Here is a 16,369-nt window from a genome sequence, read left to right on the forward strand (position 1 = left end):
CTTCGTTACGGAGAAGAACTGCTGGGTTTGTTGTGTTTCATCCTACAGTGTAGCTGTGACTCAGAAACGGTGACTCACTCTTACTGCCGATACACTTCACTGACATCACCAGCAGGTGACGCAGTTGTCCACGTTTAGGAGACGTGTTCATGACACATTCATCATTTCTTACTAATCAACTAAGTGAAAATTATTGTAATTTTATTGTGGCAAAAAGAATACTCTGGGATCTTTAGTCAGATTATTGTGGAAAAATTACAGATAAAAACTAATGTGTGACGGACCAGGGCCGGACTAATCTGTATTGAAGCTGCTGTATGTAACAAAAAATATAGATTTGTATCGATTTAGTATGAGACAGAAAATCTCTGAAAAAATTCTAGCTCCTTTGCCTTCTCCCAGTGCTAACTTGAAACAACCAGTCAGGGTCAAGAGTTGGATCTTAGCGCTGTCAATCATGCTCATGCTTACAAACAGCTTCCCCCTTGCTCTCTGCAATGCTGCAGCTTCTTCCTCATAGCAGTGTGTGAATGCTAAGGTTGGTTAGCATGTCCACCATTGACGGTGGATGAACGGTTTTCCTGTAATGGTAAGTTGTTTCTCCGCCATTGGCACATTTAGAAGTGAGTACATGAGGTTGATTGACAGCGCTAAGACACTCCTCCTGGTTCTGATTGGTTGTTTTTGGTCAGGTCGAATCAGAAGCTATGCTAATCATTCGGAGAGATGTAGTAGCTCAGGGAATAGGTAGAGGAGACCAAACTTTTGACAGATTTCTATTCTATTCTATTCTATTCTATTCTATTCTATTCTATTCTATTCTATTCTATTCTATTCTATTCCCAGCTAACACCTCCCCATCCTGTCGTCATGGTAGTAAAGATGTAGGACCAGAGAGGATGTTTTTACTTGTTTCTTTTTATCTTTCTACATACACATTCAATATATTTTAATTGGATTTTTGGATGATAAGTCACTAACTGTGGCACATTTGTCAAATTGTCAGAAGTGATAGTTTTCATTCTTTTAAGATAAAAATCTCAAAAGCTTTAGTTCTAGTTTTATTTAATCTCCTTCTTTAAAGGCACAATGTTACATAACATCAACTTTTGAGCTTCACGTCATGTTATAATCATGTTATTCCCTCATCAGAAGCATACCTGGAGTGTTGCTTTGATTCTTTCATGCATGTTTGAGAAATCCTTGAATCTCCACGCCAACCCACTCAGCTCCTTCAGACTAGCCAGCAGCAATTAGCAAACACCTGGTGGAACTGAGCTTAGGAACCACTTCTCAATGCAGTGCTGGTAAAAACATTGTTAAAGGGTTAGTAGAGGAGACATGTTGTGATTCCAATTTTTCCATCCAGGTATTTTTGTTGTTTGTGTTGTTGGCAACAAGAACAGGATCCGGAACCACAATAAATCAATCGTAGGGCAACAAACGGACCCTGCGCCGCACTCTGGAAACCCCCCATCTTGTAAAAACGATGCGCAGATGTTAATTTTGGGTTCATCACCATGCTTGAATTTCATTTAAACCATCACTTGATCTTTGTAAAAACAAAGACTAGTGTGCATTTACACAAATAAATGAAATTATAACCAGCTACAGAATTTGTCCTTATAATTTAATATTCACTCGACAGAAATTAAGATTGGCAAGAGTGTTTTCCTCCCTCAAGGGATCTACACTTACTCCGTCTGACACATCACAGATTTCATAATTAAACCGCCAGAACAGCCATAATCAAATCCAATCACTTTAACTGGAAAGAGAGATGATTAGTAATGAAGCCAATCAGCATCACTTATGCTAACGAGATTGTGTGAAGGAAGCAATTTATAGAAACCAACTGCAGACCATATATACAATAATTTTCAATGCTATTAAAAACAAACCCTTCAACTTTTTCACATCATGTGAGGTTACAACCACTGAATTTATTGAATTTTATACTATAGACAGTTTGTTCTGAGTGATTTAGGTGATTAGAAGCCAACGCTGTCAGATGACAGCAACATGTAGATTGGCAAGTGTAACCCACGGCTGCCAAAGATTCATAATAACATATTTTGTGTGTATTTGCTTGATGATTTTGATGATGGCATTTGACAAAATCTAACATTAATTGCTACATTGTGGGAGCGTATTGCTTGTTTCACAACTGGCTGCTGAAATGTGCTACACAATTAAACTTGACTTTTTGAATAATTGAGTGTTGTTGATTTTCCTAAAAATCCCCCCCAAAATATTAATAAAACTCACCTGATGAGGGTCTAAGAGTTTTATATAAAGTAAAATGTTTGCAAAATACACATTGATAAAAAAAAATAATAATTTGACTCCCCCGAATTCCCCCCAAAAATGGCGCCCTGGGCTACTCCCCGTCCCCCCTTTGAGCACTTTCTGAAATCTGGTGCAATTTCCATCTAATTTGACTGAACTTGTGTTAGCTTGTCAACTCCAATTGCAGGAAAAAGTTGCTGAAGACAAAAGCACACCACACTTTTCACATTTTATGTGTACAAACATTCAAAAGTCACGTCACAATCATGTTCGACGTTTTTTTTTCTGTCCATGAAACTCCAATGTGGCAGTGATGCAGTAAACGCTCAAGTGGCTTGAACGCTTAAAGAATCATTTGTTATTAAAGGAAACCCACAGAACGGATACGTAAAAACACTGAGGAGTCCTGTTTGTGTTCACACACACACACACACACACACACACACACACACACACACACACACACACACACACACACACACACACACACACGCAGCTTTTCACTCCTTCACATGACGGAGCAGGTGAAGCCGCAGCAGTCCTTCAGCAGCGTCAGTCCGGCTTTCGTGAGAAACGGACTGGATGTCTGCTGGGATTGTGATGCAACCCTTCGATCTCGCGGAGAACCTGAACGAGGCAAAACAACGTAAAGTAGTTATTACCCACAAAATCTGAACTTCTATATTCATAGGATGTAACTTTCCGTAGATATCAGAGAAAGACGCAATGAGTGGGAAAACAATGTATTCAAAGTTTTTATGTCAAAATGTTTATTTTCACTTTATTTTCACTTTGCAACTTTTTCGGTGTATTAATGGAATCCCGTTAAGTCACGTTGTAAAATTCACATCTTCTAAAGCCAGTGGTATTGGGTGACTTGTTTAACTCACCTTTTTTGGCCAAAGAATTGGGAAATTTGGACTCCAGGAAAGCTGCCATCTCCTTGTCTTCCTCTCTTTCCCTGAAGAAGACAATATTTTCTGGACCTCACTGTTCTACGACATGGTTTTAATGCTTTATTCCATGCACTGGTAAACTAAGACCGCAGACCGGACCGGCAAATCAATTCTGTGAGTGCTGAATCAGGACAGCTCTTTCCTCATTTTTATATTCTCACATTTTTATATCTGCTGTAAATACTCACCACGCAGCCTATGAAGCGTCCCAGCTGACACTCCACTTTGTGAAAATTGAAATGTCTCTCAGAGTTATTTATTTACACCAGGTGGAAGCTTATCGGGGCTGACAGCTAATTTAACCCCTCAAAATAAACAAATGGCAATCAAAGGGTCAAAACTTACACAACACAAAATTGCACATGTTTGACGTTTGTATTCTGAAATGTTAGATTTGATAAAAAAAAAACATAATAGTTTTTTTTTTTTGCAAGACCATAATGCAGATTTTTACTTAAGGCAGACAATTTAGCCTATTTACATGAAATTCGGTCCTCAAGAACAATTAATATAAAACTAAGTTAGGGATAAAATGGCTCGTTCTTAAAAAAATTGATCATTTGAACAATTCTTCCCCAACAAAGAGCCTTAAGTCTCATCATTATTATCTTGTTAGACATGTAAGATTGTGTGTCATCAGCATAGTACAAGAAATTTGAGCTGGGCAAAACATGTTGAAGCTGAATAAAAAAGGCACGAGAATGAAACCTTGAGGAACCCCACATATGAATTTCAAATTCAATTCAAATTAAATTTCAAAGTCATTTTCAAAAATAAGTTTTTTGTTTGTTTGTTTTTAAGTATATTTGAATTTGAAACTCACTGGTGGGGTTCCTCAAGGTTTTGTTCTCGAGCCACTTTTATTCAATGTCAACATGTTTTCCCTCACTCAGATTTTCCTCTCTTTGAGCCGTTTTGTTTTCTCAGATACTATGTTTATTTAATACAAAGTGATAGAAAATAGATCAACTCTGCAAAATATCAATTTATCACAGCACCAAATAATAATAATAATAATAGTAATAAATCTTATGTTCTTTTGTAAAAATGAAGATTTTCACCTATCATTTTTACAATGTAGGTCATAAAATACTGTAGCAAGAGCAGTTAGAGAATCTGGCTAATAAAGAATGAAGTGACTGAAAATCATACAAAAGAATAGTTTTGAAGAGAGGGGACAAAAAATGTAAAGTAGGTATTTTACACAGTGAAAAAGTTATTTATATCAAACTTTTCACTACATTTTCTGATATTCTGTCACCACGAGAGTGATCCAAAATGAGCCAAGATACCAAAAACTTAAAGTTAGTGAAATCACCTATCTAAATTAAACATCTTCCTCTGTCAACTGTGATCTTACGCTTCCTGTCTGTAAACTCAAAGTGCTGTTGGTTCATTAGCCTCACCTGAGCCGTTCAAACTCCACGTCGTCCACCAGGAAGTCTCTGGTCTCCACCAGCTTGTTTATCTGCTTCAGCAGTTCCTCTTCCTTCTCTCCGTCTTCTGTGGACTTGTCTTTGTCTGATTAACAGTCACAAGACGGGCTTCATCATCGCAAACAGTTCCAGGTATTCAAATGAAAACTGCAGATGATTTGGGATTAGCTTGTAAATATAAAGAGATTTGTTTTATTATTTATATTTTCCACTACCATTTGAAATAGTTTACTGTTCCTGTTTCAAAATTGAACTAAAATCATCTGGTTAGACTGACAACGGATCACAAAGGGCTCCATCGATTAGTGATGTAGATCTGAAATGTTGAAATAGCAGAGATTTTCTTCATAAAAAAAAACTTTTATCAAAAGGCATAACTCAAAACGTAAGGAATTTCTTTACTGGTCTGAAACGTTCGAGGCACAAAACGTAAGAAAATCTGAAATCAAGTGAAATGAAAAAAATAAATCTGGTTCAAATTCAAAACAATCCTGTCTGTGGAACACGCTTAAGCACTCATACACTTTCCAAATGTGTGTGTGAGTACACATTTGGAAAGTGTGTACTCACTTTGCTTACAGCGGCATAGAAATTCGTAAGAGATTAGAAAATCAAAAACTATTAGCTGGAAGCCTTTTGTGAAAAAGATGTGAGTGGGTTGGCGAGAATGTGTGAAATTACTCCACAACAAAAGAGATTTTTAAAAAGACAACATATTTTTCAATTTACCTGGAGTTGTGACAAGTTTCTGCAGCTCCTGTTTCAGCCTTGTAATTTCTTTACAGAGCTGAATGTCATCCATCCTGAGCCAAGAACAAAAAATTAAAAGATAACCACGTTAGACATGAGCAGAAAAGTGTTTACTACTACTGTATTACTTGCTATATTTTTCTGCTGTTGGTTAAATTCTGTTTTCAACATGTGATTTAGAACTAAACATAGCTTAGCATTACAGCTAAGCTACATAAGCTAGCTGCTGTAGTGAAGTGCTTCTTTTATTAGTCTGTTCCTTTTATTTTTAGACTGCCTTTAGTTTTTGTAAGACACTAACTTATTGTTCTAAAATGATTGCTACCCTGGTGGAACATCGTCTACGTAAAGCTAAATGTTGCGTAGCATCAAAGCATTTTGCTAACAGCTCAGAAGATGCCACAGGCTAATGCTAACCTCTGCTTCAAGACACACAAGCTGAGTTTGATTAATGCTGCTTACGTAAAATAACGCCATCGGTCAGACTTTATTCCAAGATTGTTTTAGTGCCAAACAATTTTTATATACTTTTTATTCACTTTTGTCAAGATAGCAGTTTGAAGTGGGCGATATGGACTTAGACTTTTATCATGATGTGTAGGATAATAAAAAACTTGAATTACTTCTTTTTTATGTAATTGCATGGCACCACAGTCAAACATGAATGCTGCTCTTGAAAAACGTTTGTATTTTGATATAAGCTCCTTCAGGACGTCACATACTTAAAGAAGTGTTATTTGTATCCCTAAGCTACACATACAGATTTAATCATTTTTGAATTTACTGATATTTTTTTATGCATGCACTTGTGGAATACAGAGGAGAACATAGCAAAAATAACATTTTAGTCAATTTTTTTTTAACATTAGCTGAAACTTTTTGTAACAATGATAAATCAAAATTCTTATAATGACAAGAAATTTTTGACAATAAATGATAAACAATACAATAAATTCCTGCCCCTAGTTGCAACAAATACAACTAAATATTGTGATTAAATTTTGAAGCAGGAATAGACGATGGATGGAAGGATGAATATTACCAAACCTCCAAATTTTCCTATTAGGTAAGCAATTTTAAACTGTTTAAAATTGCTTTTAAACAGGGTAGTAACCCTCCTTCTATCAACATTAGTATCAGTTTGACCATAGGAAACAATAAGAAGGAACAATTTTGAGACGGTTACTTAACTTTGACGAGCAAAGTAGAAAGATTTTTGCCTGACAACCAACTGTTTTACACAAACACATGTCACCATGTGAGTTACATAGCACAGAAATGTTCCTGCATAAACCAAAATCATAGAGGAAAAAACAAAGAGAGGTGCTTTGCCAGTTTGTCTCAATCACATTGTGCCTCCATAACACCGACTCCAACATGCTTCCTCATCATTAACCGCCTCCAACCCCCTCTCCCTGTTGCAAAGTGTCAAAAATAATGAGGTCCCTGCAGAAAACAAGCAAAATAATTAAAAACAATGAGAGGATTCTGGCAGCTTGCTACAGTTTTAATAATGCCTGTGGTCTATTTTGCTGTCGTGCACATGGCTGCTTGTGGCGCTTCACGACTTCTTCCCGAAGGACAGCAAGGACCATCTTGGGGGTAATCAGAGGATTGTAACACAAGGTTTTTCTGTGCTTGAGGCAGCAAAGGAATAATAAGTAGATAATGAAATGATACCAAAGACATGTTTTGTCCGTCAAGCTGATATCTTTAACAGGGGTCAAGTTAAAGCAGATTTTGCCTCCATTTCTCTCAATATGAGCTCGAACAGCTTAAAGTGTTCTTTCAGATTAATATTGAGATTAAGGACGATTTTTACTTAAATTATTTGCCTGTAGCTGAGTTTCCACTACAAATGTGCACAAAACTTTGTTGATATTTTTGCTAATGTTGAAAAAATTCAACTTCACAATTAGGGACAAATTGTGAACAAACTTAGTCACATGTGAATAAGTTTGTTCACGCAGTGAGTCACTAAAAAATGCGGAATGAAAAATAAAATCATTTTGTGTTTATTGATGAGGGACATGAATGCAAAACAAAATTTTCATATTTTGTCATGTTGGAACAAATTTCACTGCTTTTTTTTTTTTTGGGGGGGGGGGGGGGGGGTTTACATAAAAACAATTCACAGTGGAAGTAAAGTGTGTAAAACACATGAAAAAGTTTTGTCATTTATAACTGCTGATCTAAAGATAAAACCAATAAAGATTCAAAAGGCAATCTAGGAGGAAAAGTAAAATAATTGTAACTATATTTGCTAATCTATTTAGCATAAACGAAAACATTTTACATGTATCTTAGCTCTGATTCTCGTCGTACGAGGATCTCACGTATCCGCTCAATCTTGATCAGCTCCCCTTCGATGTCCTCCACCGTGACCTTAGAGTCGGCCATCGAGATGACATTTTCCGCTGAAAGGCGGGAAAAAAAAACACAACACGAAATTAATCAACAAGAAGAAAAATCAAAAGATGAGGAGTTTTAAACTTTGAGAAATGTGTTAGTGTCTCGAGGGCTGGAAATAATCAGGTCGGACTGCATTTCTCTCAGATTACATCATTTTATGCTAGTGCTATTCTGTGTGTCGGTTGCTCAAACCCCTCAACTGCAACAAGAGAATGAATAAAACGTACAGTTTCTTTTTCAGTTATAAATGTGCCTTTTTAGATACAAAACTTAATAAATATAACCATGACAGTGCCTGGATATCATCTCTTCAGTGGTGTAGTGATTTGCTTAAGTGGGTGTGGCTTACAAAACAATGAGGAGAAAAACTTTAAACCAACCTTTGAAGGTCGAAAAACAATCTCTAAACGTCATCTGTTAGTTCTAATAATGAACATACATTTTCAGGAAATAATTCTCACAAGTACTGAACAGTTGTTATTATTATTGATACTGTGCTGAGTCCAAAAGTCTATTGATACTAACTCGAACTTGCTCCGGTTCGAAAAGCTGCTGCGTTTCACTTTCGTACTGTCAAAACGCCTGTGGGGGGCGCTGCACCAAGAACCACTGAAGGAATCGACACGAAAACCTCCGAAGAAGAAGAAGCAGAAGAAGACTGAGCGCAACATCCTTTTTCAAAAAATCCAAACAAACACGGAGTGACGTCAAATTTTAGAGGCTGTAAGATTTCTCTTTTTGCCTTTGGCAAAAACACAACGAGCCTTTCCTCCCGCGAGCGGTAGACTCGCGCGTTTCTTTTTGGTTGTTTTTACCCAGAATGCCCTGCGTTCGAATCCGTTTCTCTCAACTTTTTGGTGGGTTTTTGTTTTTGTGTACTTTTCTTGTAGGAGAAAAAAACCCATAGATAAAGTAAATGTATTTTTTGTAAATATCACTGAAGAAGAACACCGCCCCTTCCTGCAGCCTCCCACTCCTCACCGGCTGCGATGAGTCATCCATCTTTCAGAGCTCGGTTTGGCCTCTAATTACATGACCTTGTGTGAAAAGGCATAACCATTACACTGACAGGCTGTGAATAACACACACACACACACACACACACACACACACACACACACACACACACACACACACACACACACACACACACACACACACACACACACACACACACACACACACACATATGCCGAGCAAATCATTAGATACCATATTGCTTAATTTAACTTGTGTGTTTTTCCTCCTTTACTCAAAAACTTTACCTTCAACATTGTGGTCAACGTTCATTTTACAATGGGGAACTTCTATTTATTTATTTATTCTTTAGAAATCCTAATTTTTGGCATGACAAAACAACAAAAACAAGCAACCAATTAAAGGATATTAGCGGCATGTGTAATGTTTAATATAATAGTTAATTTCTGATATTTGCGACTTGGTAAGAAAGTCTTACCTCAACATTTTAGTTAGTATCATATAAAGGAAAGACAACACTTCAGAGCAAAAACATCTCAAGTCTCCCCATTTGTTTCTTTCTCCCCCTTTCTTCAAGAAATTCAAAAGCTATAAAGCCACCAAACATGTTTTTTTAATGATCTACTGCAGGCTAAAATAAACAGTTATTCTAAGCCATAAGAGAGTAGTACCATTGATCCAATCCTGTAATCAGCACAAAACTGAATTGGAGAAAAAAAACCCTCAATGTTTAGAATTAAAGCTGCCAGTTAAATATGATTATTATATGATGGATAATATTGGCCATGGTAAATGTTAGCAATTTTCAAAAATAATGCAATAAGGATAAAATGATTTTCCAGAATTTACTTTTATATTAATAATAATAATAATAATAATAATAATAATAATAATAATAATCAATAAGCCTATACAGTATAGCACAATAAGTGACTCAAAACTCTTGCTCCCTTAATTTAAGTATGTAAACAATAAACAAATAAAAAAATTATATATATATATATATATATATATATATATATATATATATATATATATATATATATATATATATATATATATATATATATATATGTAAATGATTCAAGTCAGATAAACTCACTTTGTTTCTCCGTCTCTCCGTGCTCAGGCTTGTCCAGCACTCTGTACTGTTCAGAGGATCTTCTTTCTTTTTCCATGTTTGTAAAATAAATGGCGTCTTTTCCCGAGGCTGCAGAGTAGATTCAAGCGTGAAGTGCGTGTAGTGTTATAAAATACAAATCAACAGACTCCATGCAGTGTTGGAAGTAAATGAGCGCGGAGCGGAGAGCAGATGATGAATCCAGTCAGCGCTCAGCCTCTCGGGGAAATTATCTGTTCTCAGAGGCGCCACCTACTGGTACAATGTCGGAAGTTTTCCCAAAATCCAAAATGCTTCACAACTCACCTTTACAGGTTTTCCAGGGGCTGTAAACCAGCAACCATCTTCTTCTTGTACCACTCTGTGTTTTACATCATCACCTGACTGAATACAGCTTTCAACAGCATGCTGGAGATGGCATCACCAGTCCTCCAGGGGGAGCGAAACAAAAATTAATCTGCATTAAGTGGAACCAACAGTTTATACAGTATACCCTGTACAGGCAGAAGCCCAACTGCTTATCGGGACTTTTTCAGCCACATAGGGCCATTTTATATCATAATCAAGTAAGTATGTTGACTTCAGCTGTTATAAAAATGGTGTATACTGTATATCAAATATGATATAAAAGAAATTTGACTTAGTAATTTATTGCCTCGAAACTGGGCCTATGTTTCTTTAAGAAACTCTTGCTCTTTCTGAAACCATTATCCGTTTAATGATTTTACCAGCGTTGCACTGTGAGAAGCAGCTTATATAATGAGCTAAGTGGACCACCAGGTGGTTGCTAATTGCTGCTGGCTAGTCTGAAGGAGCTGAGTGGGGGAGTCACAGGGCGGGGGTGCTCTGTGAGGCAGAGGTTTCCAAAATGTGGAAACTGCAGCTCCAAGGAGGCGGAGCTAGGTCCAACCAGACGTCTTGCACTGCTGAATGGTTGCCATGGGAGATTCAAGGATTTCTCAAACATGGATTAAAGAATCAAAAGCAACACTCCTGGTATGTTTTTGATGAATTAGCATCATGGATTACTTTCCTTTCTCTTAATAATTTGCACTATGTTGTATTGACTCAACTAAAAATACATCATAACCTTAATCTCTATGAAGCTTGTGACTGAAATGAACACGATGTGAAAACATTTAAGGTTTATGAAGAATTTTAAGGGCTTTCTGCCTCAAGAATATCTCGTCACAATGCGTTTATGTTCAAATATATTTATTAGACTGCAAATACAGTACAAGACATTAATTTGACATCAATGCATAAACAGAAATCTTTATTTCCATTTCGCAACAGCTACCTTTGCACATTGATCAGCATTTATAGAGGGGGAACGTTAGACTTCACAGAGATCCCAAAACTTGCTGACAAGCTTCAAGTTCATGCCTGTTAAAATTAACAGATTAAAATAAAGCATCTAACACGAGGTATCTCTCACACAAACTAATTTTGAAAAACAGCTTTGGCAGCAATGTCCTCCACAGATGCCCAGAAGCTGACATTTAAATAGTGCTCAAGTTAAATATATAGTCAAAGAACGAGCGCATCTCCATCCATTTAATCCTACATGCTCACAGTTTAGTGTCAAGTGTGAGGGACAGAAAAGATGGCTGCCACAGTCAGAGGTGGAGGAGGATCAAGAGCACTGATTGGGTGGGGTTGTAACAAGATGCCAGTTCAGTTTGGCCTGGCCCTCTGCACACACTTAAGAGTTTACTCTGCACTAAGAGGCCGCTGTGTTTCTGCTCTCATGAGGTCTAAGCTGTTGAGCTTGCATACTGAGGTCAGATTTTTGGTCCTTGTAATCCTGCTGCTTTGTTTTCAAAGAAACGACAGAGCCTACGCAACCCTTACCTTTGCAAATATGTACATGTAAACTCTGACGAGGCTCGGAGATGAATAGCAGAATCGTTAGGTAGAATTTGAAGTGCTGCAGGATGCTGGGATGTTCAGCTAAAATTAAATTGCAATGCAATTCTGGATGGTAATGGAACCTGTCGGGAGAAAATCAAGTATCGTCACCTGGCGTGTGGTAATAAGGGGTGACAAGTCAGGCAATGTTGCAAATCTGATGGGGAAATATATCTATTCCAATGCCGACGTAAACTTTCTTTATTAGTATATTTTGGACAAGTTTGATTATAGATGCACCCACTGGGCTTTTCTAGGCTGTTGCTCACCAACATTTGATCTCTGATTCTAAATTTGAACAATTTTATTTTTTGTAACGACTATAAAACAGTCAAGAAAATATGTGTCGCACATATTTCAAAAAGGAAGTAGTTGCTGCCTCAAAAGCACATGCCCCTAATTGTTAAAATCAAAATATGCCTTATTGAACACAATGCACATGAAACTGAACACATCATTCCCACAACAAAATGTGATGGTAGCTGCATCATGGTGTGGGGATGATTTTCTTCCGCAGGGATGGAGCAGTACCAAGAAAAATCTTTTTTGCAAAAGATCATCAACTTTCAGCAGTAACAACCCTACAACTAATGCATGTTCATGAGTCAGATTGGCCCAGTCAATGTGAAAACCTTAATCCAATTGAGAATCTGTGAATTTGACTTAAAATATGATTTTCACAGATGCTCTCCTTCCAATCTGCCCGACTTTGAGGCTTTATTCAAAGAAGAATGAGCAAAAGTCTCAGTCTGCAGATGTAGAAAGATGGTACAGGCATATTCCAAAAGACTTTAAGAAACTCAAAAAGGCAATTAAGGGAAGTGTTGTTGATGGTGCAACAACGAAAATGATGGACATTTTTAGAGTCAGATTTATTTAACCAGCTCATTACTGATCAGAGCTAATTCTGATCTCTTATCACCCAACCTCTGTCAGTTTTGGTGTCTGATTCGCCTTTCGTAGTTGTTATTGCCTCGGTCATCCTCCATGGCCTTATCCAGCCAGTCTCTCTCCGGCTCAGATTCGGAGTCACTGGCCTCGCTTGCGTCGGCTGCCAAAAGGCGAGAGTAGTTAATCCTGCGCTGGCGTGGGGCTTTCCACTGCAGGAAAGGAAGACACGCACACCATGCCATAATTCCTATGGCAACCCCTCTGAACAACCATGTCACCCCAAATCTCTGTGCCACGAACCCGCCGGCAAAACTCCCGAGTCCACTCCCAAGGTATAGGCACAAGGAACTGTAAACCCTCCTGACGCTTCTTTCGGCCCCTGGTGTTGCGACGTCCTCGCATTGGATCCTCACAGCCCACCAGACGGCGCCGCTGCTCAAGGTACCCAGCACCTGTGCAGGCAAGGCCGCCCAGGGTCCCCAGAGGAAGGAGTAGTAGAAGCACTGCAACCCGAGACTAGCGGCCCCAATGACGAGAACCCTCCCAGGTCTTAGGAGTTTGGATACTCTGCCAGCCAGGAGGGGGAAGACCGCCTGTGAGAGCAAAGAAAGAGCGAGGGACAGTCCCATGTGCAGCTCAGTGCTCCCGTGATCCTCCATCTGCCAAAGCAGGAAGTTCTCCACAGCCGAATTCACCACCCCGACCAGGACGATGGTGAAGGCGCACAGTAGAGCATGGGGGGAGCCATGGACCAGCTGCACACCCTTAAGGAGCCCATTGGCCCGGTCTCGCTTTCTGTTCAGGTACAGAGGGAGGTGGACGCCTACAGGCAGGGCTAGAGCCGCCAGGCCCGCGTAGGAATAGAAATGCACCGCGCTTCTGGAAGAGCGAGTGGCTGCTGCATGACAACTGAGCTGGGCAACCACAAGCCCGGCTCCCCCGACCCCGCATACCGCCCCGAGCAGACCCCATACATCGGCACTGCCATGGCGGTCTGAGGCGTCTGCGTAGTCCAGATACTCATAAAGCCCGTCGTCGGCTGTCCACTCGAGAGGAGCCGACGCAAATTCCCACACCAACACGATGATGAGCGTCAAGTAGAAGAGCTGGTTCTGAATGTCCATCTCCTTAATGGTCTCGAGAAATTCCGAACTCCCCTTCTGTTTGTCCTCAAAGCGGTCCGATGTGATCACAGATCTCTTATTCCTTGCTGCATTCACTAAGGAGCTGACGGTGGAATGCTGAACACTCGTCTTACTGATGATTGGCACCTCAGATGAGTTTCCTTGTGAAACAGGAACTTCAGAGTGATCTGTATCCTTCCTATTAGGCGGAGTTGTTACAGGACCAAGTTTCCACTCACTGACAGGCGACGTCAGAATGACTAAATTTGTATGTGTTGGCAACATCTGACTAGGGGTAACATTCATCTCACTTTGGCCTGAACCAGAGCTCAGGTCAGAGGTGTTACAGGTGCTGCTCTGTGCGCCGGGCGTCCCTACAGACGAGAGAAGCAGCAGCAGCAGAACAACTGCAGCAGAAAACACGAGCGAGCAGTTTATCACCAGCCGTCTCTTGTTGTAGCGCTTGGAGAGGAGACCGCCTGCTGGACTCCACACCAGGGTTACGGAGTGCTTGGTGGCCATGATGATGCCAGTCATGGATGGAGACAGGCCCAGGTGGCGGAAGTACAGGGTGAGGAAGGGGAGCAGACAGGCTTTAGAGCAGCAGCAGAGGAAGCTGAAGGTGGCCGTCAGAACGAGGGCGCGCTTGACGTCGACCTGTGTGGTCCGCCTCATGGTTGTCCTCCAGCAGCACAGTGTCTCTTAGATGATGTCACATGGAGCAACTGGTGGGGTTCAGAAAAGCAGACACAAACAGGAAATAACTTAGTGAGGTGTTTCTTTTAATACAGTCTTTGAGAAATCCTTTAAACTCCTGTGGCAACCATTCAGCTGTGCAAAATGCCTAAATGGAACAAGATTCGCCTTCAAGTACTAAGCTCCTCCTCAGAGCTGCAGTTTCCAAGCTTCTGCCTCACAGAGCAGCTCTACCCGCGACTCCTCCACTCAGCTCCTTCAGACTAGCATCTGCTGAGCTCATTATAGGAGCTACTTCTCAGTGTAACGCCGGTAAAAACGTTGTTATAGTCCAAAGATGGCAAAATGGCCCTTAATATATTTGGCTAAAAATAAAAGAGAACCAACCAATGTTTTGAAATTTAGATATATTAACAAATACATGTTGCTTTTTAGTTGATCTCTACAATATTTTCACTGAATTCCCACAGAGAATGACACTGAAAATAGTATCAATATGCTTTTAGATCTGATTTTCTTATTGGAGCTAAATTAAGATCAAATTATTAGATTAGATCAATCTACACATTACCATCCTCACCTGCAATAATCTATTTTCAAAATAAGATCCGTTCCTTTTTATCTTCATTTTAAATTCTCAAAATATAGATAAAATTTTTTCTTTAAAAAAAATTACAACACATTTCCTTTCATAGATATTTACTTATTTTTTTAAGTCGTGGCAATTGCAGCTCTAACTGAGTTTTATTTAGCTGACTGGAAAGTAAAAATACCAAACCATTTTGACATGTTGGAATGGCCTAGTTAAAGCAAAGACCTTAATCCAAGTGAGAATTTGTGAAAAGAAAGTGAAAAACCTGTAGGAAGTGAAAAACCTCAAAGACTTTTGAAGTGGTAACGTGTCAGTGGTTTTCCTGTGTAGATTCATCACCACGTTGCCATCCTTATATTCAACAAGGAAGTTAAAAAAAAAACTGACTTGTTTAATGTCATAATGCAAATATCTGCAATAATCTATTATTTGGAATATAAACGATCAAAAAAACAAACAAACAAAAAAAAAACTCAAACAGACCCTTCAAATGTTAAAAGATGTTATGTCTTATTTGTTGCTGTAAGTCTGTATGTAACAGGAAACAACGAATCTTGTGGATCAGGGTTATCATAGTATAGATAATAGAACAAGCCGACTTAAAGGCGCAGCGTATAAAATGTCTGTTTATGCTTAACATTATAGCAACAAAATTACTTTTTATTTACATTTAGATACATGAGCATCGCACATCGAAGCCGAAATATGTTAGTTTAGTAGAAACAAGGAAGAGAACGGAGAGGAACACCTGTCAGGCTGGATACACCTGTCCCAGCAGGACGTCAGATGTACTGTACATTTGTCCACGTCACACCAAGCCCGCAAGATAAGAGAAAGAGTGACAGAAAGTTAGAAATGTGTGTCTTACCGATGTTTTACCTCGAACTCCTTTACTTTTCATTTTCCGCTTTTGGTGGCGACATGACATCCAGAGGGGTTTCTTCTCCTTCGTGTTTAGTTCAAAACACACCTGACTGCAGTCAGGGGGGCGGTTCATGTAGCCAGTCATGCTTAGTAAATGCAACTACAAGCAGACACCTGACGAGATATTTTCATGGCTACAGCTCCTCCTAGTGGTCCGGATGCTGCAGTGCGCCAGAGAAGCCGCCAACGTTTTAGTGTGAAAATTAATGTTCACAACTAATACGAGTAAAAAAAAAACATTGGTTAAAAAGGCTTAGTAACTGATTATAAGATCAAATTTAATATTTAAA

General features: G+C 39.1%; 2 protein-coding genes across 4 annotated transcripts; both read right to left on the reverse strand.

The window, feature by feature from the left end:
- Window positions 1–2,506: 2,506 nt before the first annotated feature.
- LOC103468391 (bMERB domain-containing protein 1) lies at window positions 2,507–10,177 on the reverse strand. 2 transcript variants are annotated; one of them, XM_081609700.1, is made up of 6 exons: window positions 9,924–10,177; window positions 7,728–7,848; window positions 5,411–5,484; window positions 4,652–4,766; window positions 3,180–3,250; window positions 2,507–2,916 (listed from the first exon to the last, which is right to left on the reverse strand). In XM_081609700.1, exons 1-6 carry the CDS (start codon window positions 9,997–9,999, stop codon window positions 2,798–2,800), a joined length of 576 nt encoding a protein of 191 aa, XP_081465826.1. In that variant the 5' UTR covers window positions 10,000–10,177; the 3' UTR covers window positions 2,507–2,797. The 2 variants fall into 2 exon arrangements, with proteins under 2 accessions (XP_081465826.1, XP_008413666.2); XM_008415444.3 differs by lacking the exon at window positions 9,924–10,177 and adding an exon at window positions 8,369–8,649.
- A 962-nt stretch (window positions 10,178–11,139) lies between these two features.
- On the reverse strand, window positions 11,140–16,272 carry mfsd6l (major facilitator superfamily domain containing 6-like). 2 transcript variants are annotated; one of them, XM_008415446.3, is made up of 2 exons: window positions 16,035–16,272; window positions 11,140–14,592 (listed from the first exon to the last, which is right to left on the reverse strand). In XM_008415446.3, the coding sequence occupies exon 2, from the start codon at window positions 14,540–14,542 to the stop codon at window positions 12,785–12,787; it is 1,758 nt and encodes a 585-aa protein (XP_008413668.1). In that variant the 5' UTR covers window positions 14,543–14,592; window positions 16,035–16,272; the 3' UTR covers window positions 11,140–12,784. The 2 variants fall into 2 exon arrangements, with proteins under 2 accessions (XP_008413668.1, XP_008413667.1); XM_008415445.3 differs by having other exon boundaries at window positions 16,024–16,270.
- Between the last annotated feature and the right edge of the window lie 97 nt (window positions 16,273–16,369).

Source organism: Poecilia reticulata, chromosome 8, assembly GCF_904066995.2.
Source record: "Poecilia reticulata chromosome 8, P_reticulata-male-v2, whole genome shotgun sequence".
In the NCBI taxonomy this organism is placed as follows: Eukaryota; Metazoa; Chordata; class Actinopteri; order Cyprinodontiformes; family Poeciliidae; genus Poecilia; species Poecilia reticulata.